The 18,491-nt window shown below is 36.3% G+C and overlaps 1 protein-coding gene across 5 annotated transcripts in view; it reads right to left on the reverse strand.

Moving 5' to 3' along the window:
• Positions 1-18,491, reverse strand: part of DMD (dystrophin) — a 2,094,983-nt gene that overhangs the window by 1,409,778 nt on the left and 666,714 nt on the right. For all 5 annotated transcript variants that reach the window (XM_032330377.1, XM_032330378.1, XM_032330375.1 and 2 more), the window contains exon 17: positions 11,153-11,328. In XM_032330377.1, the coding sequence (XP_032186268.1) occupies positions 11,153-11,328 (176 nt within the window). The remainder of the gene's footprint in view (positions 1-11,152; positions 11,329-18,491) is intronic.

Here is an 18,491-nt window from a genome sequence, read left to right on the forward strand (position 1 = left end):
TTCATTAACCTTAACTACAATCCTTAGCTGCGTAACTGAGAGCCCCGTGGCATTATTAAATAGCTGTCATTCCTAGTTTAATTTTACTTTGGACTTATCCTTAATTTCCTTAAAAAAATCCCAAATTTCCTATCCATTGATGTGTTTTCTGACATTAGAACTGATATTAAGCACAGATGACAAAGGTTGTTATTTACGATATATCATGGGGTTAACACTTAAAGTCTTGCACTTGGAAAAAGCATTCAATTACTAGGTCCTCTATTTATGCCTTGATGTTAAAAAGACACCTAACATTGAAAGAACGTTTCTTTTCAGTGAAAAAGCTCTCTGTATTTAAAGACAGACAAATGCTTCAATGGGACCCTAGAGTCGATGAGACTTCAGAATGTAGAACTGTCATAATCTAGGGAAAGTGCACACTTTTCATACACAGACCTCAACAAATTCTTAAACAGTCTCAGGAAAACTTTTAATTTCAGCTAAGTAGTTTGGTAAAATCACCTTGAGCTTCTCCTTAAAAGATAGCATGATAGAGTTTAAGAATGTAGCATCCTGTGCTAGATGCTTCGGCTCAAATCCTGACTAAACATCTCCCTTTAAACTTTGAAAGCAGGAGCAAGTCACATGACTGACATTTCTGTGCTTTGTCTTTCCCACTGGCAAAAAGGGGGCAATAATTAAAAAAAAAAAATTATGCCGCTTACTGTTTACATATGTTAATCTGAGCAAATAATATGTAGAAGAGTGCCTGACTTGTTGTAGAAGTCACATTTCTGCTAGCTACTAAGGTCACTGCCTCCCATGACTCTTTCTTACTGGATTCAAGCCAGCCCTATGCTACTTTTCATATTACCTTGTTTTGTTAAGAACTGGCAAGCTATAAGCTATTACTGTAACCACAAGAATGAAAACTGTACCCGTATCTTAGCTGTTGTAAATAATGCTGCAATAAACATAGGGGTGCAGCTATCTTTTCTAATGAATGTTTTTGCTTTCTTTGGGTAAACCCCCAATAGTGGAATTATTGAATCATAGGGTAGCTGTATTTTTAACTTTCTGAGGAACCTCCATACTGTTTTCCACAGGAGCTATACCAGTTTACATTCCCACCAACAGTACATGAGGGTTCCTTTTTCACCACATTGTTGCCAACACTTGTAATTTCTTATCTTTTTAAATTTAGTCATTTCGACAGGTACTAGGTGATATCTCATTGTGCTTTTGATTTGCATTTCCCTGATGATTAGTGTCCACTGATAGACAAATAGATAAGGAGGTGGTGGGGTGTGTGCGCACACACACACACACACACACACACACACACAGTGGACTATTATACAGCTATAGAAAAGGTTGAGATTGTATCACATGCAGCCACATGGATAGATTCAGAGGGTATTATGCTCAGTGAAATAAGTCAGATTGAGAAAGCCAAATACTATATGATTTCACTCATATGTGGAAACTAAAATCAAAACAAATGAGTAAACAAACATAAGGAATATAATCAATGATACTGTAATAGCATAGTATAGTGACAGATGGTAGCTGCACTTATGGTGATCATAGCATAACATCTAGAGAAGTTGAATCACTATGTTGCACACCTGAAACTAATATAACATTGTGTGTCAACTATACTCAAATTAAAAAAAATTAAACTACAAAGAAAACCATTAACAAAGACAATAAAACAAATAAGTAAAAATCGACAGCCAAATAATGTCATCTACTGTATCCTTTATTGCAGGAAAGGTAAACTATGGTCCATGGGACAAGTTCGGCCCACCATTGGTTTCATAAATAAAGTATTATTGGAACATGGCCATACTCATTCATTTACATATTGTTTACGACTGCTTTTTCCCTATAGCAGCAGAGTTTAGTACTTGTAAAAGAAAGTACATGGTGCTCAATGTCTAAAATCGTTTCTATCTGGCTACTTCTGCTTTAGGCAAACAGAAACACAACCCTGTGTAAGTGCCAACTGTATACAGGCTTGTAGGACAGCCTGTATTTGAATTATCTTTTCCCTTCACCTTTAGTCTACATGCCCCTATCCTCTAAAAGACTACACAGACACTAATTTGTCTGAGCTTTCCATGTACAACTCCAAGCAGGAAGTAAACTTTTCTTCCTTATGACTTCTCTAACATCATATCGGTACTTCTTCATGGCATAGCTTATACTACAATACAAACTTCAGGAGGGAAGGACTAAGTATAGTTCACAGATAGAGCAACTGGAGTGTCTGATAAACCATAGCAACTGATTAGACGCTGGTTGAAGGAAGATGGAAATTACCAAGAAAACTAACTTTTGCTGTCACTATATTCTTGAAACACGGTGGACTCATATTGACTACAGGAGTGTTCAAAGAACCCCTCCACACACTGGATGGTGCCTTGGACCCTGTGGGAGGCAATTTAAACTTTAAATACTCTCAGTGTGAAAGCTCACTGAGTTTAAAGGACTTCAACATGCTTTTATGTTGTGGGTCTTTAAAGTTTAAATAACTTCCAGTCAAGGTTCAGAGATGATCTAGTGCAATGCAGAAAGGCATTTAAATTTGGCATGCACTGACTGCCCCATTGCCACTTCCCTAGCATCACGAGTTGTTTCAATCTAACTATTTCTTTTAGTGAGCATCTCTATGAACTTTAGTTAAAACACAAAGGGAACTCACTACTCTGCACAAAGGTAGGGTCTTAGTTAGCTCAGGCCAACATAATAAAATATTAGACACTCAGTGGCTTAAACAACATAAATTTATTTTCTCAGAGTTCTGGAAGCCGAAAGTTCAAGATCAAAGTGCCAGCATGGTCACTTTATGGTGAGAGATCTCTTCCTGGTTTGTAGGTAGTCATCTTGACACAGTGTAGCAGGGAAAAAGAGAGCAATCTCCCCGGTGTCCCTTCTTAGAAGGGTACTAATCTCATTCATAAGGGCCCCACCCTCATCAATTCATCTAAACATGATTATCTCCCAAACAGACCATTTCCAAATGCTGTCAAGTTGGAGTTAGGGCTTCAATACGTGACTTGTTGGTGGGAAACAATTCAATCGATAGGAGCTCGGTGAAATTTTACCTGCATGCGGTAGCACAATGTATATTTACTTACAGAGTTACAAGTTTCTGACCAGGGAAGATAAGAATAAGAATATTCTCAGAAGATGTCAGAACAAGAATATTTTCCATTGTGATGCAAATGTAGTAATGGGAAGATAACGGCTCTAAATTAGCGATTGGGAATTCAGCCTTCTCCTGGGAAAAGGTTGTACATTTTTACCTAAACAATCAACAAGAGAGGCATGCATAATAAAATTTCCACAGTGTGAGGGCAAACAGGGAAAGTTATATAAATTCCATTTCAGAGATGAAGAAATAGATACTGAGTGAGGTTCAGTGACTTCCTTTAGTCACACAGCTTACGAGTAGAAGATCCAAGTCCAGAACCAACCTGGGCAGTCAGAGGTACTTCCCAGTCTTCCATCACCTCCCTGACCAATTCCCTGTGTTAGGTTTCCTTTCTTTGCAACGCCAAGAATGGTTTCTGTTTTCCTGATAAGACTGTGCCAAAATATCCATTCAACATCCCAAGAATAAATATTCATATATTTAGTGAATACCTGCGATGTGCTAACTTCTAGGTCAAACACTATAAGTCTAGAGTTGAAAATAAAGGACTCCTGGCCTCCAGGAGTTTACTGGAGATGCAGATGTACAAAACCAGAATCATTACAGTAATATTCTGTAACTGTTTTGACGGAAGTATTAACAAGGCTAAGAAATGCCTGGGAGGTTGGGTTACCAGAGAAACAAGGTACTGGGTAAGGGGGTGTTGCAGGGGGAAGGAATGTGAGAGTAGACAAAGGGAAAGGGATAAAAAGATAACCTTAGGCAGAGAGAATGGTAGGTGTAAAGAAAGAGAAGCTTTAAGGAACATGGGATATTTGGCGATCAGAGAGTGGTTAATTAAAGCTGAGCAGAGGGCAGTGTCACTTGAAATGCAGTTTGGGGCCAATCTGTGAACTATTTGTTAGTAGTCTGCGACAAGAAAAGTCACCAGAATACAAATCCACTAAGTCACTAAGCATACAATTTCATCTGATTCCTTTTTAATTGCAAAGCTTTCTGGACAAAGGAAGCAGTGCATTGATTTATATTCTAGCCCAAGCTCCTTATCTCACAGTACCCTGGTGATGCACAGTTTGCAGACTATTTTGAGGAGCACTGGCATACAAAGAAATGGGTAGGGCAAAGGGAGTGAAGCTGGGGAGTTAGGCAGCTCGAGATCAGAAAGGAATTTTTGTGCCATGCATTTCAAGAATTACAGGTAGAGGAATGATCTAATTAAAACTGCATTTTCAGAGAGCCCTCAGGAGGCTGTTAAGTGTATGAATAAGAAGAATGAAAGTAGAGGCAGAGGAATGAGTTAAGAATTTCAGGCAGAAAATTATCAGAAACTAAAGTAGAATGAAGATACCCTGGATAAAAAGGAAAGGGCAAAGGCAAGAAAATTTAGGCATACTTGGACAGATTTACTGGGGTGGCAAATATCAGGACCACTGTAGGAGGCTACACAGGTTGTTGACTGCACAACTCCAGAAGGTGCTGCTTATAGAAATTATGACATGAATGGTGCTCTCTAAAATTGTGCAATCCAACTGCAGAACCACATTTGAAACTTCTGCAAGAAGGCCAGGTATAAATGCTCAATAAACATGTAGATCACACACAGAGGAACAACAGGAGGGAGGTCAAGATAGAGATATTCGTTTGGAAATCATCAGATATCGGTGGCCAATAGAGACAAGACTACAAATGATACTGCCTTGGGAAAGAACATGTTGTGAGAAGAAAATGATAGCAAAAGGTGAATCCTGTGGAGGCTATTAAAAAGACAAGAGGAGGAGACTGAGAAGCCTTAGTTAGAAAGTGAGGAGGAGAAAAGAAAGAGGAGGGAACAATGTTCTAGAACCCAAGGGAGAAGAAAATTTCAAGAAGGGACTAATCATCACTGTCAAGCACAGCACAAAGGTCAAGAAGGACAGGTACTGAAGAGGGACCTTTGGAGCCAGCAATTACAGAGCTCTCTGGTGACCTTGCTCTGAGCAGTTTCAGGGCTCAATGTAGACGACTACAGCTTTGGGGCTGTATTAGAAGTAGGTAGTGGCAGCTCAGATCTTCTGATTAAAAATCATCTTTTCCTGGCACTCAGCTATGATTCTTCTTTGAGACGAATAAATAATAAATTGACTATCATTTTCATCACCCCAGGGACAAATAAAACTACATGTCCCAGATCTTCCTGCTGGCATCCCTCTATGACTTTACATTCTTGAAGAGCACATTTTCCTACACCTGCTGCATCTAGACAGCCAGAGCTATGTATACCATAACATGGGGCCAGTTTCCATTATAATGTGTCTCAGTTTATAGCATGTATCAGATATCTACTGTATAGGAGAGCCCTAACCAGGTAAGGACTAAGATATGGACCCTGGTCCAGGGAAGGGTCCACTTAAGTCAAGTGGGTTAGACAGGCATATAAATAGATCGTTCCAACCTAAGCAAAAGAGGTGTCATAAGATGGAATGGGAACATCACTTAGCCTAACTGGGAGTTGTGGTTCCTATCACTGAGGTCAGTTTGGGGAAAAAGAAGCAAGAGTCAGGTTTAGCTGAGATGATGCTCCAGTACACTGATCTACAAAATGTGGGCTCTGAACAAGAATCATCAGCATATCCTGGATATCTATTGGCAATTAAGACTTTCAAGGCATCACTCCAGATCCACTGAAACTAAATATGGTAGGGACAAGTAATCTGTCTTTTCATAAGCCCTCCAGATGATTCCTCTGATACATGCTAATATATGAGATCCACAGTTTTTGTGCAAGGATTCTCAAACTTTACAGCTTATCAGAATGACCTGGGAGCATGTCAAAGATTCCTAGGCCTGCCTGCAGAGTTTCTGATACAGCAAGTTTGGGGTGGGCCCCCCAAATCCCCATGTCTAATATGTTCCCAAGTGATGCTGCTGCTTCATGCACAGCACTAAGAAGGCTGCTGCTCTAAGTGTTCTCTGGTCACTTGGTAGGCCTCTAGAATTCACATCCCTACATTCCCCAAAACATATTTATTGGCTTATTCTTGACTTATATGACAAAATAATTTTAAGAACCTGAAACAGGTGGTTATCTTTTGGAATATCTGAAGGTGGTATGTAAGGTTTCTATTCTTCACCCAAAACAAGCTCCTAAACTGAAATTTGAGTCTATTACCAAGGTCATTTGACTCTAATACATAAAAAGAAGCAAGCCATTGCAACTATAACACTGGAATAGAAATGAGGAGACTCAGCACTAGTCCTTATTTTGCAACTGAAAGCAAGTTATTTAACCTTTCTGGATTTCAATTAACCTGTAACTGTAGACAAGTCTACAGTTTCATCCCCTTAGATAAAAGATGCAAAGTTTCATTTTTCTGGGCCATGCCAAGGGGCAAAAATGTTATTGCTGACACCAATATCCTGAGTGTTTTAAGATCAATTTATCATATAGAAAATTAAAAAAAAATAGCTTAGACATCTTAATCATTTAATAGATTCTTGAAGTTAAATAAAGTGTTTTAGTTTACGACTTCCAGATTATAATTTGGGAATTAAAGTAAAAATAAATATCTAACACAAAAATATTTTAGGCTATAATCTTATAAAACTGCAGAGTCTTTTTTCTTTTCTAGAAAGGGTCTTATCTAACACTTACCTAACTTCCTCCCAACTATGTGACATAAATGAATATCAGTCGACAGACATAAGAAAGTAAACACAAACATGATCAAGCTGAAAACCAAAAACTAAAATAATAATGCAGGTGTGCAATTGCCCAGTCAATGTATTCTGCAACTTAGTAAGCGTACAAGAAACAGAGAAAGCAAAGTTCACACTCAGTCTGCTTAGCCTAGAGAAGAGTAAAACGCTAAGCGAATTAAGGTATTTCTAAATGTCTCTATACTTCCCTGCAGGTCAAAGATACTCATTTATTAACACTCTACTTGGGAAAATTATCTTTATTGAGATGGCATTTACCTAAGAAAAAGATCCATTTTGCCATTGGTTTCCCCTGGTTGATACAAAAATGTAAATGAAAGCTGTTGTGAAAGTCTCTTAAAATAACTGCCATATGATTAGGAACTAATCTCCTCAATAAATTCCAATTAACTACGTAATAGATCTAGTTTTAACATAGTCTGAGTTCCATACTCTGGTAATTACCTATATGTAAAATAATATTACTGAACTGCAGGGATAAATTGCTGTTAAAAATAATTACCCTCTGACCCAGTATCATTAGCATTTTTGGATATCTTAGTATAAGAACGACAATTTATGCAGTAAATACAAAAAAAGTAGAAACTGTATAGTTATTAAGGAATGAACTAAACATCTTAGATATTTATTTTTTTATTTTTATTTTTTTATTTATTTTCAGAACATCTTAGATATTTAAAAAACTGGTGTGGTACAAAGCTGAATTTTAAATCCCTTAACAGTTTTGAGCAAAAAATTATATCTTTTTGGGTAAAGAAAGAATTACTAAAGATTATTAGAATGTCCATTTGCTTCTTATTAAGAACAATTCCATGAAGAACTAGGTAAAATTCTGAAGTGCAAAGATTGGAATATAAAATTTTATTTATCTCAATTAATTGAACTGCATTATTCATTCTTTCATTAAATAAATAAATAAACAAACAAACAAAACAAAACAAAACTAATGTACTATAGTTTGGCTAATTGAATTTAAATAAAAAAGGGAAATTAACACTTACAAAGGCAAAAAAAATAAATAGTCATTGGTTATTATATGCCATACCATATCCACATAAAGCATACAGAAGAATAGTAACAGGACTTCTTTGTTGTAATCGGTGATGAGAAAAATTTATGTGGGTGACATTAAGGCATATAGCAAAAGAATGTAATGTAAAGGTGCCTGGGTAGCTCAGTCGGTTGAGCAGCTGACTTTTCATTTGGGCTCAGGTCAGGATCTGAGTCCTGGAATGGAGCCTGTGTCAGGATCCACGATCAACGGAGGGTCACCTTGGGAATTCTCTCTCTGGCTCTCTCTCTCTGCCCCTCCCCCCACTTGTGCACACATTCTTTCTAAATTAAATAAATCTTTAAAAAAATAAAGAATGTAATGGAATTTACCGGCTGGGGTGGAAAGACTCTGGGGAAGCTATAAATAAAATAACTAGGACAATAATATTGAATACCTTCAGAAGTTATTTGTGCTTTATTTGGGGGGCAACTTGAGTTACAAAGCTCTCAGGTCTGAAGGATCAGCCTAAAAGCCCCATTTTCGGGGCATCCTGGGTTACTCAGTGGGTTACTTATCTGCCTTCAGCTCAGGTCATGATCTCAAGGTCCTAGAATCCAGTCCTACGTGGGGCTCCCAGCTCAGCATGGAGTCTGCTTCTCCCTCTCCCTCTGCTCCTCCCCCCCTGGCTCATGCTCATGCATGCTCTCATGCTCTCTCTCTCTCAAATAAATAAATAAAATATTTTTTAATGTCACATTAACTAGGTGTGGTTAAATGGAGGCAACAGCTGTTTGCATTTGATTAAAAAAACAAAACAAAACCCTGAAGCACCGACTAGATGCACAAGTAGAAGAACATAGTTTCAAAGAAATAAACATAAAATTTAAGGGAACTCTAAGTATGATCTTGGAGTCATTTACTTACAGCCAGACTTGAATTAATGTAAAGAAGCAATTCGAATAAAGAAATTGAAAGAGGCTGAAATCATGAATTTATGAGATACTACCATGATTAGGCAAAATGTCTCAGACCTTTTTATTAGAAAACAAGTCTGTGGTAGGGACAGAATAAGCAGTGTGTCAGAGAAGCTGAAAAAGTAGATCATTTTAAAAGATGAGTATTTAATAGATTGTCAAGACTATAGTCTTGACAGTTAAATGCTAGGAGTTCTCACATGGGACAAGAGATGGACACTAGCTACCGTAAAGCTTACAGTCACGTTTGTACAATGCTTCTTGAACCATTACAGTATTTTAACCAGATTCCATCCTATAGACAATTATCACTAACTGAAATGAACTGTCCTAATTATTCACTTGTTTGTGTTCTTTGTTCAGTAGAAATTTATCAATCAGGAGTCTTATATAAAGCATCCATGTTATTGTACTGTCCAAATCTGGACATATTTGAAAGTTGGTGTTATATATAATTATGATGTCACAAAAGGTATAACCTGGGATGGATTCAGAGAAACCAAGATATAAGACCATATATCTGCTGAAGAAACATTTTAGTACCCGGTCTAGGTTGTGTAGTAGGCTCCCTCAGTTGAAATCCTGGCTCACGCACTCTGTAGCTGTGTATAATAGTAATAATAGCCATACTATCCCGTAGGGTAATTAGGAAGAATAAACACACTGTGCAGATAAAGCATTTAATCTAGCACTGAGCACATTTAAAAAACCATCCGTAAGTCTGAAAGTTTTTATTTAAGTAATATATACTTGATGTTCTTCATTGGTCACCTCATTTCAGGCACTTACAAAAATTGCTGACAGCATATGATGCAAACAGAATTTAAGAGACAAAATATTTCGCCACTGGCCACACTTTCCTGAAAACAAAAAAGTAACAGAACACATTTTTCTTAACCAAATACATTCCCTAAACACAAGCCAAGAATATGCTTGGCAGGAGGCAAGAGAGAGACTGATGTGAATCAACTTGTGCTGCTAATTTCTGTATTAGGACAATCTTGAATATATTAGGAGGGTAAGACAAGTAGGTTTCCATACTGCTCTCCTTGGAAAATTCTTGGAGAGCTTTTGGGTTAGACAGTCTCTGTGAGCACTACCCAACCCTGCCTTTGCAATGTGAAAGCCATCTCAGATGATACCTAAATAAATGACTGCGACTATGTTTCCATAAAACCTTTATTGACACTGCCATCTGAATTTCATACATTATCACATGTCAGGAAATATTCTTCTTTTGATTATTTTTAACCATTTAAATGTGTAAAAATAATTCTCGGCTCATGAGCCATAAAAAACTGGCAGCAAGATGAACTTAGTCTGCTGGATTCACTCAGCCACATAGACACAACCAGGGACAAAAGCCTAGCAGTTCACTGTGTAATTATGAGAGCAGGTTATAAATCACAGATTTAAAGAGAAGTATTGAAAGTCCCAAATAATATACTTGAGTAACTTCTCTAGGTGGTTTTTTCCTTTGCCTAGAACATCTGATGTGCTATTTTTGAGTATGCGCTCTTCTCATACTTCTACACCCTTGTATACATAAATTCTAATGTCAAGTGTTCCGTGCATTCCTAAACATATGCTGCTTAGAAACATAAGGCAGATTTTAATGTTCTTTCTTAATCTTAGAATGATAATAATTGGAATGAAAAAGAAATTGTACCTTTTTATGACTTTCATGCTAGTCTTGCATTTATGAAATTTTATTCTCATCATTTTAACATAGCCACTGAGGTACATAATACCTAACTTATCTATAACACCTAGTTGAAAATATCCACAAAAAGATGAGTTAAAAATTCTAACACCTTCAAGATAAGACTTTAAAAATATCAAAGAACAGGAAATCTATTCTGTAATTACTCCTGATTTAGGATGTGCAGATTGAGACATTATGTTCTCGTAAACTAGCAGAATGGATCTCATCTATTATAGGTGTACTTTTTCATGAAAATGTACTTTCCATTACTGGGGAGGGGGGAGACATTTAATGCAAAAGGAGGCACTGAACAAGTAGGCTGTTGGTAAGAAAAAAAAAAAAAAGGAAGGAACTTTCAGGATAAAATGGGTTCATGGCAGTTCATTACATGTGGTTTCTTCTTTTAATCCAGAAAACAATATTTCCACTGAGCATTCAGTTTTTGTTGGGATGGTGATTCCTTCGGCAAATTTTGAAATTTATATCACAATTTTCTAACTGAACTGACATGACAGGCACCTGAGGCTTCTGGAAATATTGTTTAAGTTAAAAACACTGCCATCTAAACAGCTATAAATGAGTTTTCCTGCTTAATAATTATTTTTTGCTTGAGGATAAAGCCATGAATAAGAGCCTCTCACCTTTTCCTAATTTCAGAATCCACAATAATCTGCCTCTTCTTTTGGGGAGGTGGCGGTGGCAGTTCCTCTTGGGCATGTTTTACCAGAATTTGTTCCCTCGTGGTCACCATAGTTACCGTTTCCATTACAGTTGTCTGTGTTAGTGATGGCTGAGCGGTGGTGACAGCCTGTGAAATCTGCGAGAAGTATTGAAACAGAGGTCACACACTGCTTGAAAGACTTCAGTAAAGCCTGCTTGGAGTGGCAAAGGAAAATAATGAGAAACTGTTCCTGCTTGTTGGTAAATTGACCTTCAGATCAAAATAGCACCATATTGAACCCAAATCAAATTGTTTTATCTGACTTAAGTTATGTTCACTTAAATCACAAAGGAAAGTAATTTCAAAACTGGAAGTAAACTTAGTGTCTCTTCAATTTATTGGCCAAGCTATGGAAAATAAAGGTGGGGGCAAAAGAGCAAAATTTACGGTGTCATTCTGACAGTTAATTAAACATGCTGTTTAAAGTGTTTATCACGTTAATGTAAATTTTACTAAGGTATCCCAGCACCAATTTCACTGCCTTGACCGACTACAGATGTTTATTAGTGTGCTGAATGCATCCTTGGTAATCAGATATAGTAATTATAGTCCACACCTTTTCAAATAAAATCATTTGAGCTTTACAATAAGTGACTTTTTAATCAAATAAGTACAATGTCCTTTAAAATTACAATAAAATGTTGGGGCACCTGGGTGGCTCAGTGGGTTAAAGCCTCTGCCTTCAGCTTAGGTCATGATCCCAGGGTCCTGGGATCGAGCCCCGCGTCGGGCTCTCTGCTCAGCCGGGAGCCTGCGTCCCTTCCTCTCTCTGCCTGCCTCTCTTGTCTACTTGCAATCTCTGTCTGTCAAATAAATAAAATCTTTTTAAAAATGAAATTATAATAAAATGTCAATGTAAAGTGTCTATTAGTCCAGTGCATTTAAGTTGAATATTATTCAAAAGCTAAAAAGCACATTACCCTTGTTTAACTAATGAGTATATTAAAATATTTGAGTCTCCAAAGTTAACATTAAAGATACTTCCTGGGTTAGAATCATACTAACTTTGTGCTCACACTTTTAAAAATTACCTTTTAAACATAGATTATCACTCCTTGGAATAATATGGTGTGTGACCTAAATCATGAGAGGCTATCATCTCAGTAAGTGGGCATTACCAGACTAGCTATATAATGGCGAGACACCCTTCCATTCCTCAACCATCAACTCTCCGTCTCATAGCCCTTCTGTTATTAGAACTGAATAGTTACCTGCTGGGATATTGATCATTATTACACTTTTAGTAATCCAAATCATTTGGAAGACCTATTTACAAAGAGACCAAAATAGGCCAGCATTAGATTCACTTACAGTTACTTGACATACACAAAGCCAGGGATCTGGTTGAAGTCAAGATTACTTTGACTGACTTTCCTGAACTTGCAAAGAAATCCGGAAAGGGTTTGGGTTAACCTCCATGGCTCACACATGACTGATTCCTTCAATGGGAGGAAATCAGAGAAGCCTCAGGATCTTCTTATTGCAACTTCCAAAGAGGCAATTTGACATGGGAGTAATGAAATCTTTTGTCACAATGCCTTGTGTAAAAATTGCTTTTGACAAATACATTTTAGATGTGCTACCCTTACATATGTCAAGGCCTTAGAGACTTCTATTTTGGTAGCCTAAATAGTTTGTTTTTTTTTTAAAGGACGTTAACAGGTTACTGAGTTTCTGCCTGTGTCAATACCAGTTTTATCTTCTTTAAGCTCTCCATAGATTCATTATTTAGAGTTGATCATTGAGCCTCAAACAATAATTATAGAGTCCATTGACAAATTACACCAAAACGAAGGCAGAAAGTAACACAGTTGTTAAAAAAAAAATGCTTAAAATAGAAGATCAAACCTAATTGTCCTTAATCCAAAATGATCATTACTTGATGAAACTAAGTTTACCTTTAATTTAAAAAAATGTCATTTTTAAGGAGGATTCTAAGAGCATTTAATTTTATTAGAGTAGTACTTTTTAACTATAAGCAAGTTTTTTTGCATATGAAGATGGCTTGAAGAGAATACAGTTCAGGGGGAAATTTTCTAATTTTGTATGTGGAGGCACCAGAAGGCAGAAATCATGAAAATGCAAACATACTATTTATAGTTGTATCGAATGTTATGAAACATGTGTGCTACTGAATATTTGGCTGTGAAATTAATTTCTGTAGTATTAAAATATTTTCTCATTGATACTTACGAAATTGGATAGATGGGCCCACCAAGAGTAAGGTAAGGAGAAATGGCAACCTCATATACTACAAAAAGGCACTTAGAAATATAGCAAACCTTCTTAGAAAAAGCAATCATTTTTAATAAAATAATAGTAAGACATAAATTTCGAATTGTTCTATACTATAGTCATTACTGTACTATAATTGAAAATACTCCTTCATTTCCTTTGGGATGGAAGAATGGAAAAAAAAAACAACAACTGTTCATTGACCCTGTAACCACAGGATAAAATTTGTTATATATAACAAATGAATACTTTCAATAGCTATTCCATATAAGCAGAATAAAAACCAAATGGTTATGTACTAAATTTCCCTATGGCTTTTAGTTATTGGCTGTAAACACTTAATTATGTGTTAGAATCATTAGAAATACAGACAAGAAGGGATTATGGAGGTCATTTAGTATAACCTTCCACTTACTGTAGGATTTACTACTCCCAGAAGCAGATAACTCCTTCCAGAATACGGCAGCCAATCTTCCCATTGGCAAAGGTTTTACAGGTAGTAGAAGCCTCTCTTATTTTGACTTGGTTCATTTAAAGTTTGTTTTGAATCCTGAACCAACACAGAGTAAACCGAGTATTGTTTCTATCCAACAGTCTTAAAGACCTGAAGGTTGAAATCACGACTCTGACAAATCTTATTTCCAAGTTTTAAAATACCAGGTATTTGCTAGAGTTAGATTTAATCAGATTTTGGTGCTCCAAAACCTAGGTTTCCTGACTTTGGACATCATATTTAATTAAAACAACCTAAAATTGTATGAGTTACTCAGCAGCTGAATCATGTTTTAATTAAATTCCAGCCTATGTTATATATGTATCACTACGGAACACACAAATGAATAAAATGGAATCTTGATTTTTAGGGAGCTTACAGTATAGTAGTCAAGGTGACAAACACACAGATAATTGTGAGACAAAGTGAGTGACACATGAAAATTATAAGTATGCAACAATGATCGCCTGCACTGAACATATAGTAATCAAGGCAGTTTCTTTCTAAATGTTACAAAAACAAATTTCCCTCAACCAGTATCCTCATGTTTAAATGCTGATGCTACAGGCTGCATATTATACTTATCCCTGTTCACAGGATAAGGTATAATGGAAAAATGTTGGAAACAACCTAATGTCAGCAGGTACTTGGCTTAAATAAATTATAGTACATGCATGTGACAGAGTTATTGTACATGTTTCAAACATTTTCAATGTCACAGGAAAATATTTATATTATAGTACAGAGTAAACAACACACACAGTGCTTATGTTTTGGCAGGTAAAGCACAGATAATTTCTACTATGGACTATATATTTCTCTGTTCTTCCTATTTTCCAACTTTCTACAAAAAAACATTTTCTGCAAAATGTTGCATTTCCAGGCAGAGAAAACTTCCAGAATTTTTCTGTCCAAATTGTTGTTTTAGGTCTATCATACCTATGGATCTTTAGAACTATGGAAGTATGTCATCAAAATATATTAAAATAACTGAACATTAGGACAGCTGAAAATCTACTAAGAATGACTTAATGCCTCCATTACAATGTTGAATGGAGCAGGGGCAAAATTAGAATATAACATAGTTTGAGAGATACTCGACAAACTTTGAGTCCACCCAACTAAACCTTCATTCAGTCGCCTTCCCCACTGTTACTTACTCAAGTGTAATTAACATACAGTGTTGTATTAGTTTCAGATGTATAATAAAATGATTCAAGAATTCTACACATCTCCCAGTTCTCATCAATACAGATGTACTCTTAACTTCCTTTACTTATTTCACCCATCCTCACCCACTTCTATTTTAATTATCAGTATAATGGAGATGACACTCAAGTGTCCTCATGAAAATAAAATGCATTTGTTTTTAAATACTATTCCCTTGATCTGTCAGTTAACCATCCAGTAAAACTGGAAAACAGTTTGTTTAGACTTCTTACAGTGATTAAAAGTGGGAGTCTTTGAGTCAGGCTCCACAATTCTCAAACCCCAGGTCCAAAGTTCACATAGGGTAGCATTTAGGGTAGGTTCATTTGTCTCTAAGAGCTTTGATTTCATTTCTTTGTAGGGAATCATAATGCACCTCTCACGAGGGTGTTGCAAACAGGGCTGGCTTCTTAGGTAGTGCAACTTAGTCACCCAAGTACTCTCCCTCAAAGAACCCCATGCTTGGTTTCAGACTCTGTTTTCACATTCTTGACATCCTTAATAATATGAACAACAAGCCCTGCATTTTCATTTTTTATGGGGCCCCACAAATTATGTAGCCAAAACTTAGTTTCAAGAACTAAATGATGAAATGTTTGAATACAAAAAATGCTTTCTCAGTGCATATTAGTAATAATCATTATCTTTTCTAAATGTTCGTAGAAAATTTATTTTTTTTAAAGATTTTTATTTATTTGGCAGAGAGGGAGACAGCGAGAGAGGGAACACAACAAGAAGGGGTAATGGGAGATGGAGAAGCAGGCTTCCTGTCCCACAGAGAGCCCAATGTGGGGCTTAATTCAGGACCTGGAAATCATGACCTGAGCCAAAGGCAGACACCTAATGACCGAGCCACCCAGAGGCTCCTTAGTAGAAAATTTTTTTGATTAAATTTATTTATTTTCAGCATAACCCTTCGTAGAAAATTTAAATTTTTTTCTCTACTGAACCTTCTTACTCATAAGGTCACCTATATTAGCTTCCAAAAGTTAAATTCTTTCACTGTGGGAAAAACTGGAAGAGCATTTGCTCACTCTCTTGATAGTTCTAGGGTATACATCTTATTGCATAATAAGGTTATATAACTTTGGTTGTTACAGAGAAATCAAACTACTCTCAATAAAATTCTTTCTTGTCATCTTCTCTTCCATTTGTTGAAAAACACACATTTCAAAAAGGAAATACATGTACATTCAAGCCCGTTTAAAGATTATAAAACGGCATACAATGAAAGGAAACATATCAACCACTGTCTCTGGTTTAACCGGTTTGACTAGCTGTCTTTACCCCCAGCTCTTACATTTTGAATTAACTTTGTGGGTGCTGGTTCTTTTTCTTTTATTTTGGCTATATTCTTAACTGTATCTTTTATTTTTCCAATTAATTATTTAAATATCCTTGCCTTTATAAATTTGGGGGGGTTAAAGATTTCTACTTATTGCAGTGTGAGATATTCTACTATTTGAACCTTTAAAGAAATTTACTAAAACAGATTCGAGCTATGAAGAATCAGTTACCTACTTTATCTTATCATTTTCATTATTATAAGAATAATAATGTGTGTAAGAATATCGACCAATTACAAAGCTCTTTGCATATCCACGGCATGTATGCTAAGTGTTTTGCATTCATTATCTTACTTAAAATGCTTAGAATAGTACATGCAATCCAGGCTTATTAAGTGGTAGCTGCTATTTCCTCATGGACCAAAGAGTAAGTACTATGACTATTCCCATTTTATAGATGAGAAGTAAAATTTTAGGGCAGTTCCAACTCGTAAGAGACAGAGCAAAAATGTAAAGCCAAGTGTCAATGTTCCTTTATCCCACTCTTAGTAGGTGTTCCTTTGTTGCTATACCTGTTCAGATTTCTGAATGATGAATTTCCTTTAAGTGGAGGGTGAATTTATATACACAAACATGCATATACGAAGTCAGAAGAAGACTGAAAATGCACAACATGGCATATGACCACCTTTTAATGCCCTTCAGCTCCTAATATATTTTAATTAAAATTGGGAAAAATCAAACAAATTAAATATACCTGAATTTTTTTTTATGTTCAGTTAGCCACTGTATAGTACATAATCAGTTTTTGATGTAGTGTTCAAGGATTCATCAGTTAAGCACGACACCACATACCCTCCTTAATACTTACCACCCTGTTATCCAATCCCCCCAGCGCCCTCCCCTTTGAAACCCTCAGATTTTTTCCCAGGTTCCATGGTCTCTCATGGTTCATCTCCCTCTCTGATTTCTCCTCCTTTCGATTTTCCTCCCTTCCCCTATGGTCCTCTGTGCTATTGCTTATGTTCCACATATAAGTGAAACCATATGATAATTGTCTTTCTCTGCCTGACTTACTTCACCTACTATAATCCCTTCCAGTTCTATTTATATCAATGTAAATGGTACACACCTGAATTTTTAATACAATCTATTCAGGTTGACAATTGTGGATCAGAGGTTTATGTTGTGTCATTTTTTATACATAACTTTAGAGTGATCAATTGACTTTTAATGGGTATGGAAGAATTGTGGTTCTACATTTTGAAATATACTGAATAATCATAGCAACAGCTTTAGCTGATAACTGGTAGCCTGGCTTAAAACCATCTCCACAGGCACAGTAGCACAAGGCTCAAATATCTGATGGTGTATGGATTTACAACTCTAAGCAACAGAAAGAATTTATACCCTGAACTTTATCAGAAACCTGGGGCAAAAGATCAAGTGCTCACAAAGGAAGATGGGTGATTAATCAAGAGGCTATAAAATACTCTATCCCAGGACCAAGGGCAGAGGAATTATCATAGCTAAGTGGAGCATACATAAGTGTTAAACTTCATGGGAGTGGCTTGATAACTAAATGTCATTATTAATTACTCTCTGGTTTTGATACTAATCATAAGGCAATATAACTTTCTTGAAAAGATAACATTGGAATCATGAACACATTTAAAGTCCATATTCAAAAGACATCAAAACAGATGTAACTCTCCCATTTGAAATAAAATATTATATAACAATTAAAAAGGTTTATTCGATAAAGCTGTCTGTCCAGTTTCAGGTATTTTGTCCCTCACTTCATATTATCTTTCATACCAGTTGTCAAAAAAGAAGAGATTCATGTTGGCTTCAGGATTCATATTAAACACAGATTTTGAGTGACTATGTGAACTAACTGCATCTGTAAAAATTGAGGAACCAATGACATTTATTTATTCTGATGCACTTGACCTTCCTCTACACACCGTCTGACATGAAATAATGAAACACATTCTTACACATGCTTTAACTAGGGATGCAGATGATCAAGTGTA

The sequence above is a fragment of the Mustela erminea genome, chromosome X (genome assembly GCF_009829155.1).
Source record: "Mustela erminea isolate mMusErm1 chromosome X, mMusErm1.Pri, whole genome shotgun sequence".
NCBI lineage: Eukaryota > Metazoa > Chordata > Mammalia > Carnivora > Mustelidae > Mustela > Mustela erminea.